This window comes from Ursus maritimus, unplaced genomic scaffold (assembly GCF_017311325.1).
Source record: "Ursus maritimus isolate PB19 unplaced genomic scaffold, ASM1731132v1 scaffold_12, whole genome shotgun sequence".
Classification (NCBI taxonomy): domain Eukaryota; kingdom Metazoa; phylum Chordata; class Mammalia; order Carnivora; family Ursidae; genus Ursus; species Ursus maritimus.
In genome coordinates, this window is record NW_024423564.1 from 61689238 (window position 1) to 61702003 (window position 12766).

The 12766-nt window shown below is 41.3% G+C and overlaps 1 protein-coding gene and 1 pseudogene across 1 annotated transcript in view; one reads left to right on the forward strand and one right to left on the reverse strand.

The window, feature by feature from the left end:
- The window catches only part of SCP2 (sterol carrier protein 2), a 116357-nt gene extending 106749 nt beyond the window's left edge, over positions 1-9608 (reverse strand). Inside the window, exon 1 of the mRNA XM_008699183.2 lies at positions 9402-9608. Coding sequence (XP_008697405.2) covers positions 9402-9470 — 69 coding nt within the window. The 5' untranslated portion in view covers positions 9471-9608. The remainder of the gene's footprint in view (positions 1-9401) is intronic.
- A 2078-nt stretch (positions 9609-11686) lies between these two features.
- LOC103670705 lies at positions 11687-12132 on the forward strand (annotated as a pseudogene).
- The last annotated feature ends 634 nt before the right edge of the window (positions 12133-12766 follow it).

Below are 12766 nucleotides of genomic sequence, written 5' to 3' on the forward strand. Positions count from 1 at the left end.
TAAGTACATAACAATTTGGGAGAGAAAACTACCTAGCCTCAGAAGGAGGATGAGAAAGGCTTCCCAGAGGAACTGATATTTAAATTAAGTCTTTAAGGGGCGCCTGGGTGGCTCAGTTGTTAAGCGTCTGCCTTAGGCTCCAGGCGTGAGCCCAGAGTTCTGGGATCAAGCCCTGCATCAGGCTCCTCCGCTGGGAGCCTGCTTCTTCCTCTCCCACTCCCCCTGCTTGTGTTCCCTCTCTCTCTGGCTGTCTCTCTCTCTCTGTCAAATAAATAAATAAAATCTTAAACAAATAAATAAATAAAATAAAATAGTGCCCTCTTAAAAAAAAATAAAATAAATTGAGTTTTTAAGAACGAGTAGGAGTTAGCCAAGTGAGAGAAAAAAAATTCTAGGGCAAAGGCCTAGAAGCGAGAGAATATGGCTCAATCTAGGTACTATAAACAATTTTATGTTGCAGAGGTTGAAGCCCAAATAAGATTCGGCAAGTGATAGGGACAGAAGAGTAACTTAGGACCAAATGATGATAACTGCTAACACTTATTGGGCACTTACTGTGTTCTGCATCATGCTAAGCACTTCACATGTATTAACTTATTTAATCCTCACAACAATCCTAAGAGGTAGGTATATTATCATCATCACTTTACAATAAGAAAACTAGGGTACAGGGACGCCTAGGTGGCTCAGCTGGTTAGGTGTCTGCCTTTGGCTCAGGTCATGATCCCAGGGTCCCGGGACTGAGTCCCACATCAGGCTCCTTACTCAGTAGGGAGCCTGCTTCTCCCTCTGCCTGCCACTCCCCCTGCTTGTGCTCGCTCTCGCTCTCGCTCTCTGACAAATAAATAAATAAAATCTAAAAAAAAAAAAGAAAGAAAATTTGGGTACAGAGATATTAAGTAATTTGCCCAAGGACACATAGCTAATTAAGTAGTGAAGCTGAAATTTCAGACAGTCTGGTTCTAGAGCCAACTCAAAAGGGACCTTATATGCCTTCCTGTGATGTCTGGGCTTTATGCTAAAGACAATGGATTTTTCTTTTTTTTAAAGAGACTGGGGGCGCCTGGGAGGCTCAGTCAGTTAAGGGTCTATCTTCAGTTAGGGTCATGATCCCGGAGTCTCAGGATAAGCCCTGCATCGGGCTCCCTGCTCGGGCTCCCTGCTCTCACTGAAGTGGAGAGCCGGCTTCTCCCTCTGCCTCTGCCCCTCCCCCACTTGCTCGCTCTCTCTTTCTCTCTCTTGCTCTCGCTCTCTCTCTCTCTCTCAAATAAATAAATAATCTTAAAAAAAAAGAGAGAGAGACTGGGGAAAAAAAAAACAAAGGAGATACTGCTACACACCCATTAGAATGGTCAAAATCCAAATAATGACAACAGCAAATGCTTACAAGGATGTGGAGCAACAGGAAGTCTCATTCATTGCTGGTGGCAATGCAAAATGGTACAGCCATTTTGGAAGACAGTTTGGCAGTTTCTTGTAAAACTAAACATCCTCTTAACGTATGATCCAGCAATTGTGCTCCTTGGTATTTATGCAAATGAGTTGAAAACTTATGTCCACACAAAACCCACACAGGGATATTTATAGTAATTTTAAATAATTGCCAAAACTTGTAAGCAACCAAAATGTCTTTACTAGGCAAATAAATAAACTGTGGTAATACAAACAATGGAATATTATTCAGTACCAAAAAGATGTGAACTATCAAGCCATGAAAAGACACGGAGGAATTTTAAATTCATGTTACTAAGTGAAGAAGCTAATCTGAAAAGCCTACATACTATATAATTCCAACTATATGACATTCTGGAAAAGGAAAAACTATGGAGACAATAAAAAGATCAGTGGTTGTCAGGGGCTGAGGGAAGGGAGGGATGAATAGGAAGAGCTCAGAGGATTTTTAGGGCAGTGAAACTATTCCATATGATACTATAATGGATACATGTCATTATACATTTGTCCAAACCTAGAATATACAACACCAAGAGTGAACCCTAATGTGAACTATGGACTTTGAGTGATAATGATATATCAGTGTAGGTTCATTGATTATAACAAATGCCCCATTCTGGTGCAGACTGCTGATAGTGAGTGAGGCTGGGTATGTGTGGGGGCAGGGAGCATATGGGAACTCTACTTTCTGCTCAATTCTGCTGTAAACCTAAAACTGCTTTGAAAAATAAAGCCCTATTTTTTAAAAAAGAGAACGACTGGAGGGTGCTCTGGCTGGCTCAGTCAGTTGGGCACCTGCCTTCCGCTCAGGTCATGATCCCAGGGTCTTGGGATCGACTACCACATTGGGCTCTCTCTCACTCTCTCTCTCTTAAATAAATAAATAAATAAATAAATAAATAAATAAATAAATAAATAAAATCTTTTTAAAAAGAGAGAGAGATTGGAATAAGAAGACCTGATTTTAGGTCATTCTAGATGCAATATGGAGAATGAATGAAGGAACAGGCTAGAGGCAGTGAGGCCAAATAATTCTGAAACAGTCCAAGTGAGAGTTGACTAAGATAACAACAGAAAGGATGGAAAAAGTCTACAGACTTAAAAACATAAAGGAAGGGGCACCTGGGTGGCTCAGTCAGTTGGGCATCTGCCTTCAGCTCAGGTTATGATCCCAGAGTCCTGGGATCAGCCATGGGGTCGGGCTCCTTACTTAGTGGAGAGCCTGCTTCTCCCTCTCCCCCCCTGCTCATGCTCTCTCTCTCTCACTGTCTCAAATAAATAAATAAAATCTTTAAAAAGGAAGGAAGGAAGGGAGGGAGGGGGGAAGAAATGAAACATAAAGGAAGTAAAATCTACCAAACTGGGTGACAGATTAGATGAAGTGCACTGGTTTGCTAGTCAGTGGGGGTGCTAACAAAAAATGGCTTTCAAAAAATTTTGACTGCAAACCACCATAAAACACATATTATGACAAAACCCAGTAAACACATATATACATACATAATTGAAGCTAAATTTTCATGAAATACTTATCCTTGTTATATTGATACAATATTTCCTATTCCATTTCAATTTTTTTAAGACTAAAGGAAACCTTCAAAATTGATTTCACAACCTCCCAGTGAGTCACAAAACCCTGTTTGAAATACTATATAGAGACTTGACATAATACCACATTTCATTGCTCAATGCCAAAATATACTTGTTGAACTGAACCAAAAGAAAACATTTAACATTTGTTCCCATATCTGTCCCATCTAATTTCTTCATAATTCCTGAATTAGGGAATCCTTCGTAATCCCCCAATTCGGTATCTAGAAATTTCCTGTTCTCCCCCTACTCGTTCTTCAGTTCACTAGCTACAGTCAGATCATTTATAGAGAGCACTTACATAAAGAGAGCAGTATGCTAGGCTCCAACTGGTAATACCAATTAATGATTAAATTATCATCGATGTAGAGAAATAACTGCAGTTTCCCATTCCTTGCTGAAATCAAGGCAATTTTTAAATAGTTGGTCAAGCAAATAAACACATAGACTATTACTCTTTCAAAAGTAAAAGCATGGTTAGGTGGAAACTACCAAATGGAAAAAAAAAGAAAAAAGAAAGAAAGAAACTACCAAATATCCATTAGCAGCAGATTGGATCAACTGTGGTTATGTTCACACAATGAATTACATGACATCAAGTAGAATGAACAATCTATAACTACACATAAAATTATGGATGAATCTTAGGGCACCTGGGTGGCTCAGTCAGTTAAGCGTCGGTCTTCGGCTCAGGTCATGATCCTGGGATCAAGTCCCACATCTGGCTCCCTGCTCAGCAGGGAGTCTGCTCCCCTCTCTGCCTCTCCCTCCCTTTCTCTCTCTCTCTCTCTCTCTCTCTCAAATAAATAAATAAAATCTTTTTTAAAATTATGGATATCTCACAAATATAATATTGAATGATAAAGCCAGAACTAATCTATAGTATTAAAGGTCAGAAGTCAGGGTAATGGTAAGCCTTTGCAGGTGAGGAGCCAGTGACTGAAAAAGAGCACAAAGAAGATTTCTGAGGTGCTGGTAATGTTCTGTTTTCTTAGTTTGGCTTGTTTGTTTTTGATCAAAGAATGCAAAACAAACAAACAAAAAGCACCATAAAGCTTATAAAAACAGCAATCCTGTTTCACTACTCTCCCTGCACTAGTCTTACTTGCTCCTCAAACATCCACTTTTAATTCTTTTAGATGTTTCTTCTTTTATAAACTGCCATATTTCTAAATATTCTTATACTATTATTTCTTTAACAATTTAAGAAATTATATCATAATCTCCAATAAGGGCCAATGAGGATTAGGTCTCTTAGGCCCCCTCACATATACATTTACACTTCCCCCATCCCATTTACACAACTGAATAAATAATTTTTTATTAAATCAGTACTCAGTCAGTATTTACCTTAGTAAGTAAATATTTCTCAGTGCTGGGCAAAGTTGTGTGCTATGATTACACTTCCTTTATGGTACAATTTTTTTTCTAGAGTTATCAACTGTCTCATTCTTAAAAGTTTTAACCTTTTGGGGGTACCCGGCAGGCTCAGTCAGTAGAGCATGTGACTCTTGATCTTGGGGTTGTGAGTTCAAGCTCCATGCCGAGTGTAGAGATCACTAATAAATAAATAAATAAATAAATAAATAAATAAATAAATAAACAAACTTTTAAAAAACAATAATAATAAACAAAGTTTTAGGGGCACCTGGCTGGTTCAGTCCGTTAAGCTTCTGACTTTAGCTCAGGTCATGATCTCAGGGTCCTAGGATCAAGCCCCATGTGCGGTCCTGGGATCGAGCCCTGCCTGGGGTCCTGGGATTGAGCCCTGCATCAGGCTCTCTGCTCAGAGGGGAGTCTGCTTCCTCTCTCCCTCTGCCCCTCCCACTGCTCATCCACTGTCTGACACACTCTCTCTCTCTCTCTCTCAAATGAATAGATAAAATCTAAAAATAAATAAATTAGGCAGCAGCTCTTTCTGCCCATGAGTCCTGTCCCCATGCTTTAATAAAACCACCATTTTGCACTAATAAATAAATAAAAATTTAAAAAAATAAAAATAAATTCAAGTTTTAGTTTTTTAAAAAGTTTTTATGTAAGTAATAAAAGTAAATATATAAATTATCTTAACAAATTATTGTAAGGCAAACACTCTTGCAACCACTGACAAAGATTCTCTTCTCCCCTTCTACTCTAGCCAGGCTCCTCTGAGCCTTCCTCACTAAGCCTTGGCCTTGGCCTATAAAGACTTAAACACTAACACAGTTTCCAGTAGCTCAAGTCCCCATCCCTAGGATGATCCTAGCCCTACTTAAAGTCCCTTAAGGCTACCAAAAAAAAGTTACTATTTGTTTCCACAAACACCAGAAGATAGGGTCCCTGTCTCTTAAGTCCCTGTGGGAGAATAGGAGCCTAAGTTTGGATAAATGTCAGTTAGCAAACCCAGATGGATTTCACATGGACCAAGTCCCTCTTCCCACTTTTGTAAGTTTTCACTTCCCTGACACTACTGAGCCCCAATTCATTCCCTATTCCTTCATTTTCCCTTTAAAACACCCAGTCACCGCTATACAGATCAAAATTGAGTCGACTTCACACTGGACTTTTTCCCTTTCCCAAGAACATTATACTGATTAAAATCTGTTCTAATTCTTTACCTAGCGTGTGTCTTTCCCAAACCTTTGATACCACCACCCACACCAAAAAAACTGAACTTTGCCTTCTACTGCAGAAACTTCTCTAAGCCCTGTCTCAATCTCAATTTCCACCCCCATAGTAGTTACTATCCTTACTCTTACAGTAATCACTTTGTTTTAATATTTCATAATTTTATCATCCACATGTGTATCTGTAGACACTACAGCTTAGTCTTGCTCATTTATCAAAATTTTATGGGTCTTTTAATTCTTTTTTAATCTACAGGTCCTCCTCCACTACTTTCTTTTCCTCTCAATGTATCTGTTTAAGAACCTAGAACATTTGACCTAGAGCTTCCCAAATAAGTGTTGCTTTAGCAAACTTGTTTCAGTTTTGTGTGTGTGTGTGTGTATGAGGTTGTAATGTAAGATGTATTTCTTCTGTGGGTCATGAAATTATCATACATAAAATTAGAAAAATTAAGTGCTTAATTATTTGGTCCTAGCTACAAGGGTACCAGAATTTCAAAAAAAGGTAACCAGAATAACTTAGAGCAATTTGAAGAAATAGAATTAAGAAAACATAGGACTTGGACTCTACTATAGACTGAATGTCTGTGTCCTCCTAAAATTCATATATTGAAATCTAATCCCCAATATGACTGAATGATTGAGGTGGGGCCTTTGGGAGGTCATAATGATGGAGCCTTTACAAATGTTATTAAAATGCTTATAAAAGAGACCGCAGAGAGTTCCCTCACCCCTTCTGCCATATGAGGACACAGCAAGAACACAGCTGTCTATGAACCAGAAAGCAAGACCTCACAAAACACTGAATCTGCCAGTGCCTTAATCTCAGACTTCCTAGCCTCCAGAACTGTGAGAAAAAAGTATTTGTTTTTTAAGCTACCCACTCTGTTTGTATTGCTGTTACAGCAGCCAAAATAGATGAAGTCAGATCAGTACTTGAAATAGGTAGAACGTAAATCTATGAAAAAAAGGGCATATCAGAAGGTAGGCAGCCTAAGCAAAAGGACTTGGCCTGCTATCAGCCTGGTGGTAGTGGTGATTTAGTTGTATTAAAAGCTATCAACACCCACCATAGGAATTCTAACTTATGTCCTACACTGATAATAAAACTTCATGAAGGGAACTTCAAGTTGTATCAGGAACTCAGCTATTCAAATTAAGAACCGTAACACAGGAATCCAACCATTAGAGATTTACCAATAGAGCTTAAAACTTACTAGATAAGTTTCTCCCTCTTCATCAAACCCTGCCCCAAGTTCCAAAATATCTAACCTAGAAGGAACTGGCCTAATAAGTACATTAATAAAGCTGTTCTTCACACTCCCAATCTCTTCCCTCAATACTGTAATACTGCCCACACCTCAACCTCCTAACTTGGAAAAAGAAACAAACTACTTCCCAAAGGGTTAGAAAGTTCTGTGCTCCCAATGTTCATAGCAGCAATGTCCACAATAGCTAAATCGTGGAAGGAGCCGAGATGCCCTTCAACAGATGACTGGATTAAGAAGTTGTGGTCCATATATACAATGGAATATTACTCAGCTATCAGAAAGAACGAGTTCTCAACATTTGCTACAACATGGACAGCACTGGAGGAGATAATGCTAAGTGAAATAAGTCAAGCAGAGAAAGACAACTATCATATGATTTCTCTCATCTATGGAACATAAGAACTAGGTTGATCGGTAGGGGAAGAAAGGGATAAAGAAAGGGGGGGTAATCAGAAGGGGGAATGAAACATGAGAGACTATGGACTATGAGAAACAAACTGAGGACTTCAGAGGGGAGGGGGGTGGGGGAATGGGATAGACCGGTGATGGGTAGTAAGGAGGGCACGTATTGCATGGTGCACTGGGTGTTATACACAACTAATGAATCATCAAGCCTTACATCGGAAACCGGGGATGTACTGTATGGTGACTAACATAATATAATAAAAAATCATTTAAAAAAAAAAAAAAAAGTTCTGTGCTTTTCTACACAGCCAATATAATCAGATATTCGACAGGATCTGACTGCATTAATGTCATACTTAAAAAGCTTTTACTGTCCACCTACATTAGAAGTCCCCTCTCCCATGAAACGATAGGATGAGCTCCAAGTATCTGCTTTATAATGATTAGGTGACTTTTCTACTTACATGATTTGATTAAATTATGTACTCTCACCCCATTTGGTAAGATAATAAAAACTATAAGCTGTTTTCTCAGAAAGAGAACTTCTCCTTAGAAACTCTCTTTCACAAAGTATATCCATTTAGTACTGTCCAACTAACATTCATTAGGATCTTCGGGCACCAGGCACTTTCAAGGTGTTACAGATACAGCAACGAATTAGACATGGTACTCACCTTGGAGGAGTTTACATTCTAAGGAAGAATATGAACATACAAAGAGAACTTTAGTATAACATAGTAAGTATGGGTTTCCCCTGCTATCAAAAATATTGTGTTCCTACAAAAACTTCCATAAACTGAAATGGCATAAAGTGAAGAAGCAGCTACCATTAACTTATATGGAAATATTTTTGAGTGTTCTTGGACCCCAAAACATCACCTCTTAGGCTTTTCTGATACCTTAGGACTCACCATGATAATGAAGGCACAAAACAAATCAAGATAAAGCACAGATGCTCACAGACACAGTACAAAGCTATGGCAGCTTAATGCTGAGATGCTGAGTGTATTTTCAGGGAAGGAGCTCAGCAGTCCCACTCTGGCTGCTGCTTGGGGTGCTCACTGCCTCTGTAACAACTCCCTGCGGAACAAATGCCGGGTGCTATTTTCACTTTTCGCCTTTTTCTAAAAGCAAAAATCCTCTTCGAATTTTAGTTAACAAAAATAGGTAGTAACGTAGGTCTTTTGTGAAAGTGAAGTGGTGTAACTTGAACTTTCCAAAAGGACGGGGCGGGGGGGTATCCGCACCAACGCAAAGTACAGGCAAAGGTCAGGAGGATCAAGATAAGATCTTGGAGAAGATCTAAACGGTCTTTTAAACACGCACAGAAGTCAACCCAGGTACAAGCAGCGAGATCAAGAAAAGCAAAGGAGAGGCATAAAACAGAGTGTGGGGGGAAACTAACAGCAGTTGGCATTACTAGAACGTGGGAGTGGTGAGGGTGTCGAGAAACGAGACTGGGGGACCCTGGCTTCCTAAGAACCAGAGTACCGCTTGAGGAACAGAAAGGAGGTCAGAGGATCCAGAAAACCTGCCATTTGTGCCACGACACTGAACAGCACTGTTTCTCCTCCTCCTCCTCACTTCTAACCGTAAAGGGACCCTTCAAGAGAGTATTCCTGGGTGTGGAGAGCTGGGGGCATTCCCAACCTGCTTTCCTTTCCAGTGTAAGGAAGATCTTGCCTCATCAACGGTCCACATGCCTTGGGATTCCACTCAGAATCAAAGGAGGTGTGGACTTTGGGTTATGTTGGTGTCTGTCACCAACTCTGATCCAGGGAGAAAAGGCAAGGAGGAACGAGAAAGAAATGGCGACAGGACTAACCCCCAGACACTACCACACTTCAGAGACAACCCTAAACCAGAACCCATCCGAGTCGCCAAGAACCAAGAAGCCGGAGCTGAGCAGGGGGATGCCGGGGCCCCCCTCCCCGCAGAAAGGACAAACCACCGGACAGCGCCAGGCCCTGACCTGGGCGCCCGTTTCCCGGTCACCTCGGGACTCCCTCACTCCCCGGCCTCTCCCGGACAGAGCCGAACAGGGAGCCCACCTCCGGGGGTCCGCGGCTCTGTTTACCTTGGTCATCCCAACCCCCACCACGAACACCCGGCGCAGGGGCCAAGACTGAGAGGTGGCCAGAGACATGGCTCAGGTCGTGCAGGACGGAGGCGGGTGCAGCAGGTCCTGACGCAGCTAACGCGAGCGCGCGCAGACTGAAGCCGAGGCGACGCCGGCGATCGCTCAGAGCTAGGGGCGGGGCAGGAGGCGGTGAGGGGAGGGGGGGGCAGGAGGCGGTGAGGGGGCGGAGGTGGCCAAGCAAGGTGAGGCGGCAGAGACTGGGTGAGAGGGTGAGAGAGAAGGGCGCCTGCGCAAGCGCAGAGGACCCGGCAGCGCGCGTTCCTTCGCGGAAGGGAATGCTGAGTAGTCCTTTGTCCGGAAGTTCTGGTCGCCGACTCACGAGGGGGTCGGAGACCAAGACCACATCAAACATCGGAAAAAAGCTTTATAACCTAGTCCAGCCATCCGGGTTTAAGTCCTTTATGATGAGAGGGAGTGTGGCCTGGAGTAGCGCCTGAGACTGACTTGAGAGCAGGGGTTGGCCTGGAACCAGACTCACAGAAGAGTAGCCTGAGAAAAATCTGTGGAATGATGTAATTGTTCTGTATCCTGTTAGTGTTGGTACTTACAACAGTTAGTGCAGGGTCGCTTGGGTGGCTCAGTCGGTTGGGCGACGGCCTTCGGCTCAGGTCATGATCTCAGGGTCCAGGGATCCAGCCCCACATGGGAATCCCTGCTTAGCGGGGAGTCAGTCAGCTTCTCCCTCTTCCCCTCCCACTCTCCCTGTGCTCTGTCTCTCGCTTTCTCTCTCTCTCAAGTAAATAAATAAATAAATAAATAAAATATTTGGAAGAAAAAAAAAAAGAGTCTGTGCAAGTGTTAAAACTCATAGGGCTGTACACCAATCAGAGCGTGGGGAGTATTTTACCATATGTCTAAAACAACCAAAATTCATTTACTTGCTATGTGACCACCTTTGTTAATCTCTGAAACTCACTCTTGTTTCGCTGCAGCAAATTATGCCCAGACACTGAGACTGGTCTTTGCCAATAGTTCATGTAGCACAGGTTCCCTGTAGGGATTCCAGTTTATAAGAGTAATATTTCACAAGCCAGTAGCATACAGATTAATGTCTCTTAATAAGCTAGTAAAGAAATAACATACTCCAAACCAAAGATAGATTAATTGCATTATAGTTCCAGGCAAAAATGAGAAGAAATAAAGTCCAAGTTTAGTTGTGATGTGCTGTCTACGAGTTGGTCCTCTGTGAATCAATCCTTCCAACTAAGGTGGGAATCAGCTGCCAGCTTAGGTTTCTTGCTACCGAGGCACACAGCTAGCTGGCACCCTGTTGACCACCACCAAGAAAGACTAGCCTTGTCAAGGCAGGAAGAGATGTCTTTCTCTTCCTCAGACCATTGTGTCTTTAACACCACTGAGGACCAAGAATAGCCTGGCCACCACAGGACCAAGTGTCTCAAGATCTTCAGAGATCAGCAAAAAGTAGCCTTGCCCAGACCAAACAGCCTCAGTAAGTCCTCATAAATTCTTGATATTTAAAGTTTAAATATCTATTATGCCATAGTTGTTTCTCCACACGTTCCTATCTATAAGAACTTGGTCGCACAATAGTTCGGCTGTTATCATCCTCGTATGGCCTCCCAAATTCACCCTTAGATCGAAACAAGTGCATTTAAGTCATAAACAAGTGGATTTGAAATCTTAACAAACCAATTCCCATATGTTGTTTTATGAGGATGAAATGAATGACAGCAACAAAACCTTTAGCATTTAATTGAGAAAATATATATATATATATATATATATATACACACATGTAGGATGATTTTTATTTGCTGATTCTGAATTTACAAATTTGCCTACTCACAAAAATTCATTTATAACCACAAAATCAATATTTAAAGAGCTCTTGAGGTAGCAAAAAAATTTGAGTTGCCCCAGGCATCTGTTCCCAGCTAAGGTCAAACAATACCATGCCCTGTCTGCCTTCTTGTTTCAACTCTCATGCTGCAAACGAGTATCTGTCTCATGGTCTATTGAGTCCCACATTTTTCATGTTTTTGTGGTTTTTGTTTACACTTTTGCTGCTTAAAATGGCACACAAGCATAATGCCTGGAGTGCTGTCTAGTGTTCCTAAGTGCAAGAAGGGCATGATAGGGGCCAATCCTTTGATCTCTGCTGGCGTGGCTGCGGCAGGCACCCCTCAGGAAGAAGGGAAGCTCGGGAGAGGAGACCAGGTAGCCTGTCACCCAGGTCCTCCAGCTGCATTGCCCTGCATAAGATGTTCGCCTGCAGCAAAAAGCTCACCTGCATACCCACTCTGATCCGAGTTTGATCCAGAGTTGCATATAGACCAAATTCTACATCAGTGTTATCTTGCTCAGAGGCTAGATAATAGCAGTAATAGAAATTAAGTAACCTCACAAAGGCTCTCCGATATTTAACGAGACCCAGAATGGTGTGTCTCGGTAATCTAAAGGGAGTTTCAGACCAGTGCAATCAGCAGAAACATTGATACTGCTGCCAAATTTATTGGTGCAGGTGCTGCAACAGTGGGAGTGGCTGGTTTCTGTGCTGGTATTGGAACAGTCTCTGGCACCCTTGTCATCAGTTATGCCAGAAACCTTTCACTGAAGTAGCAGCTGTTCTCATATGCTGTCCTGGAATTTGTCTTGTGTGAAGCTCTTTTGTTTGATGGTTGCTTTCTCGATTTTGTTTGCCATGTAACAAATTATTGCTCAGAATGTTGGCATTCATATTAATTACAGATGTAATTCTGTGTATTTTACTGTGACTCCGAAAACGGTAGTATTGGTGTCATGGAAATACACATTATTTCCAAGGTCATTTCATTAGAGATGAAATTTTAATTTTTGTTGTCATTTGTACTTACCTAAATTTAGATGGTCACAAAGAAGAATATGCACTCAGTCAGTTGCTGTACAAGTAAGAGGAAACTACAGCGGTTGCCCCATGATGAAAAAGAGCCAGTTTTTATGAGAATTCTTTTATATAGTATTCTGCATTGTGATTTATAGGGCTTTGGGTTATTCATATAAAGGAGAAATTAGTGTTTTCAGCTTCTATGAAATATGATTAATTAAACCAAGATAGTTAATTGCTAAAAAAAGGGGGGGTATGATATGCCTTATGAAGAAAGTAGATGTTAGATAAACTTAGTTCAGACATCAGTTATAGTGTGACTGGCCTTGAGTTCAATGTTAATGAATCAACTATATATTAAATAAGGTGCCTCTAAACGGAAACATAAAACAAGGAAGGTTAGGTATTGATAGGTTGACAAAACCAGAGGCTTGCAGAAGTCTAACCCTGTATTTTTCCTAGGAGCAATGGTTCAGTA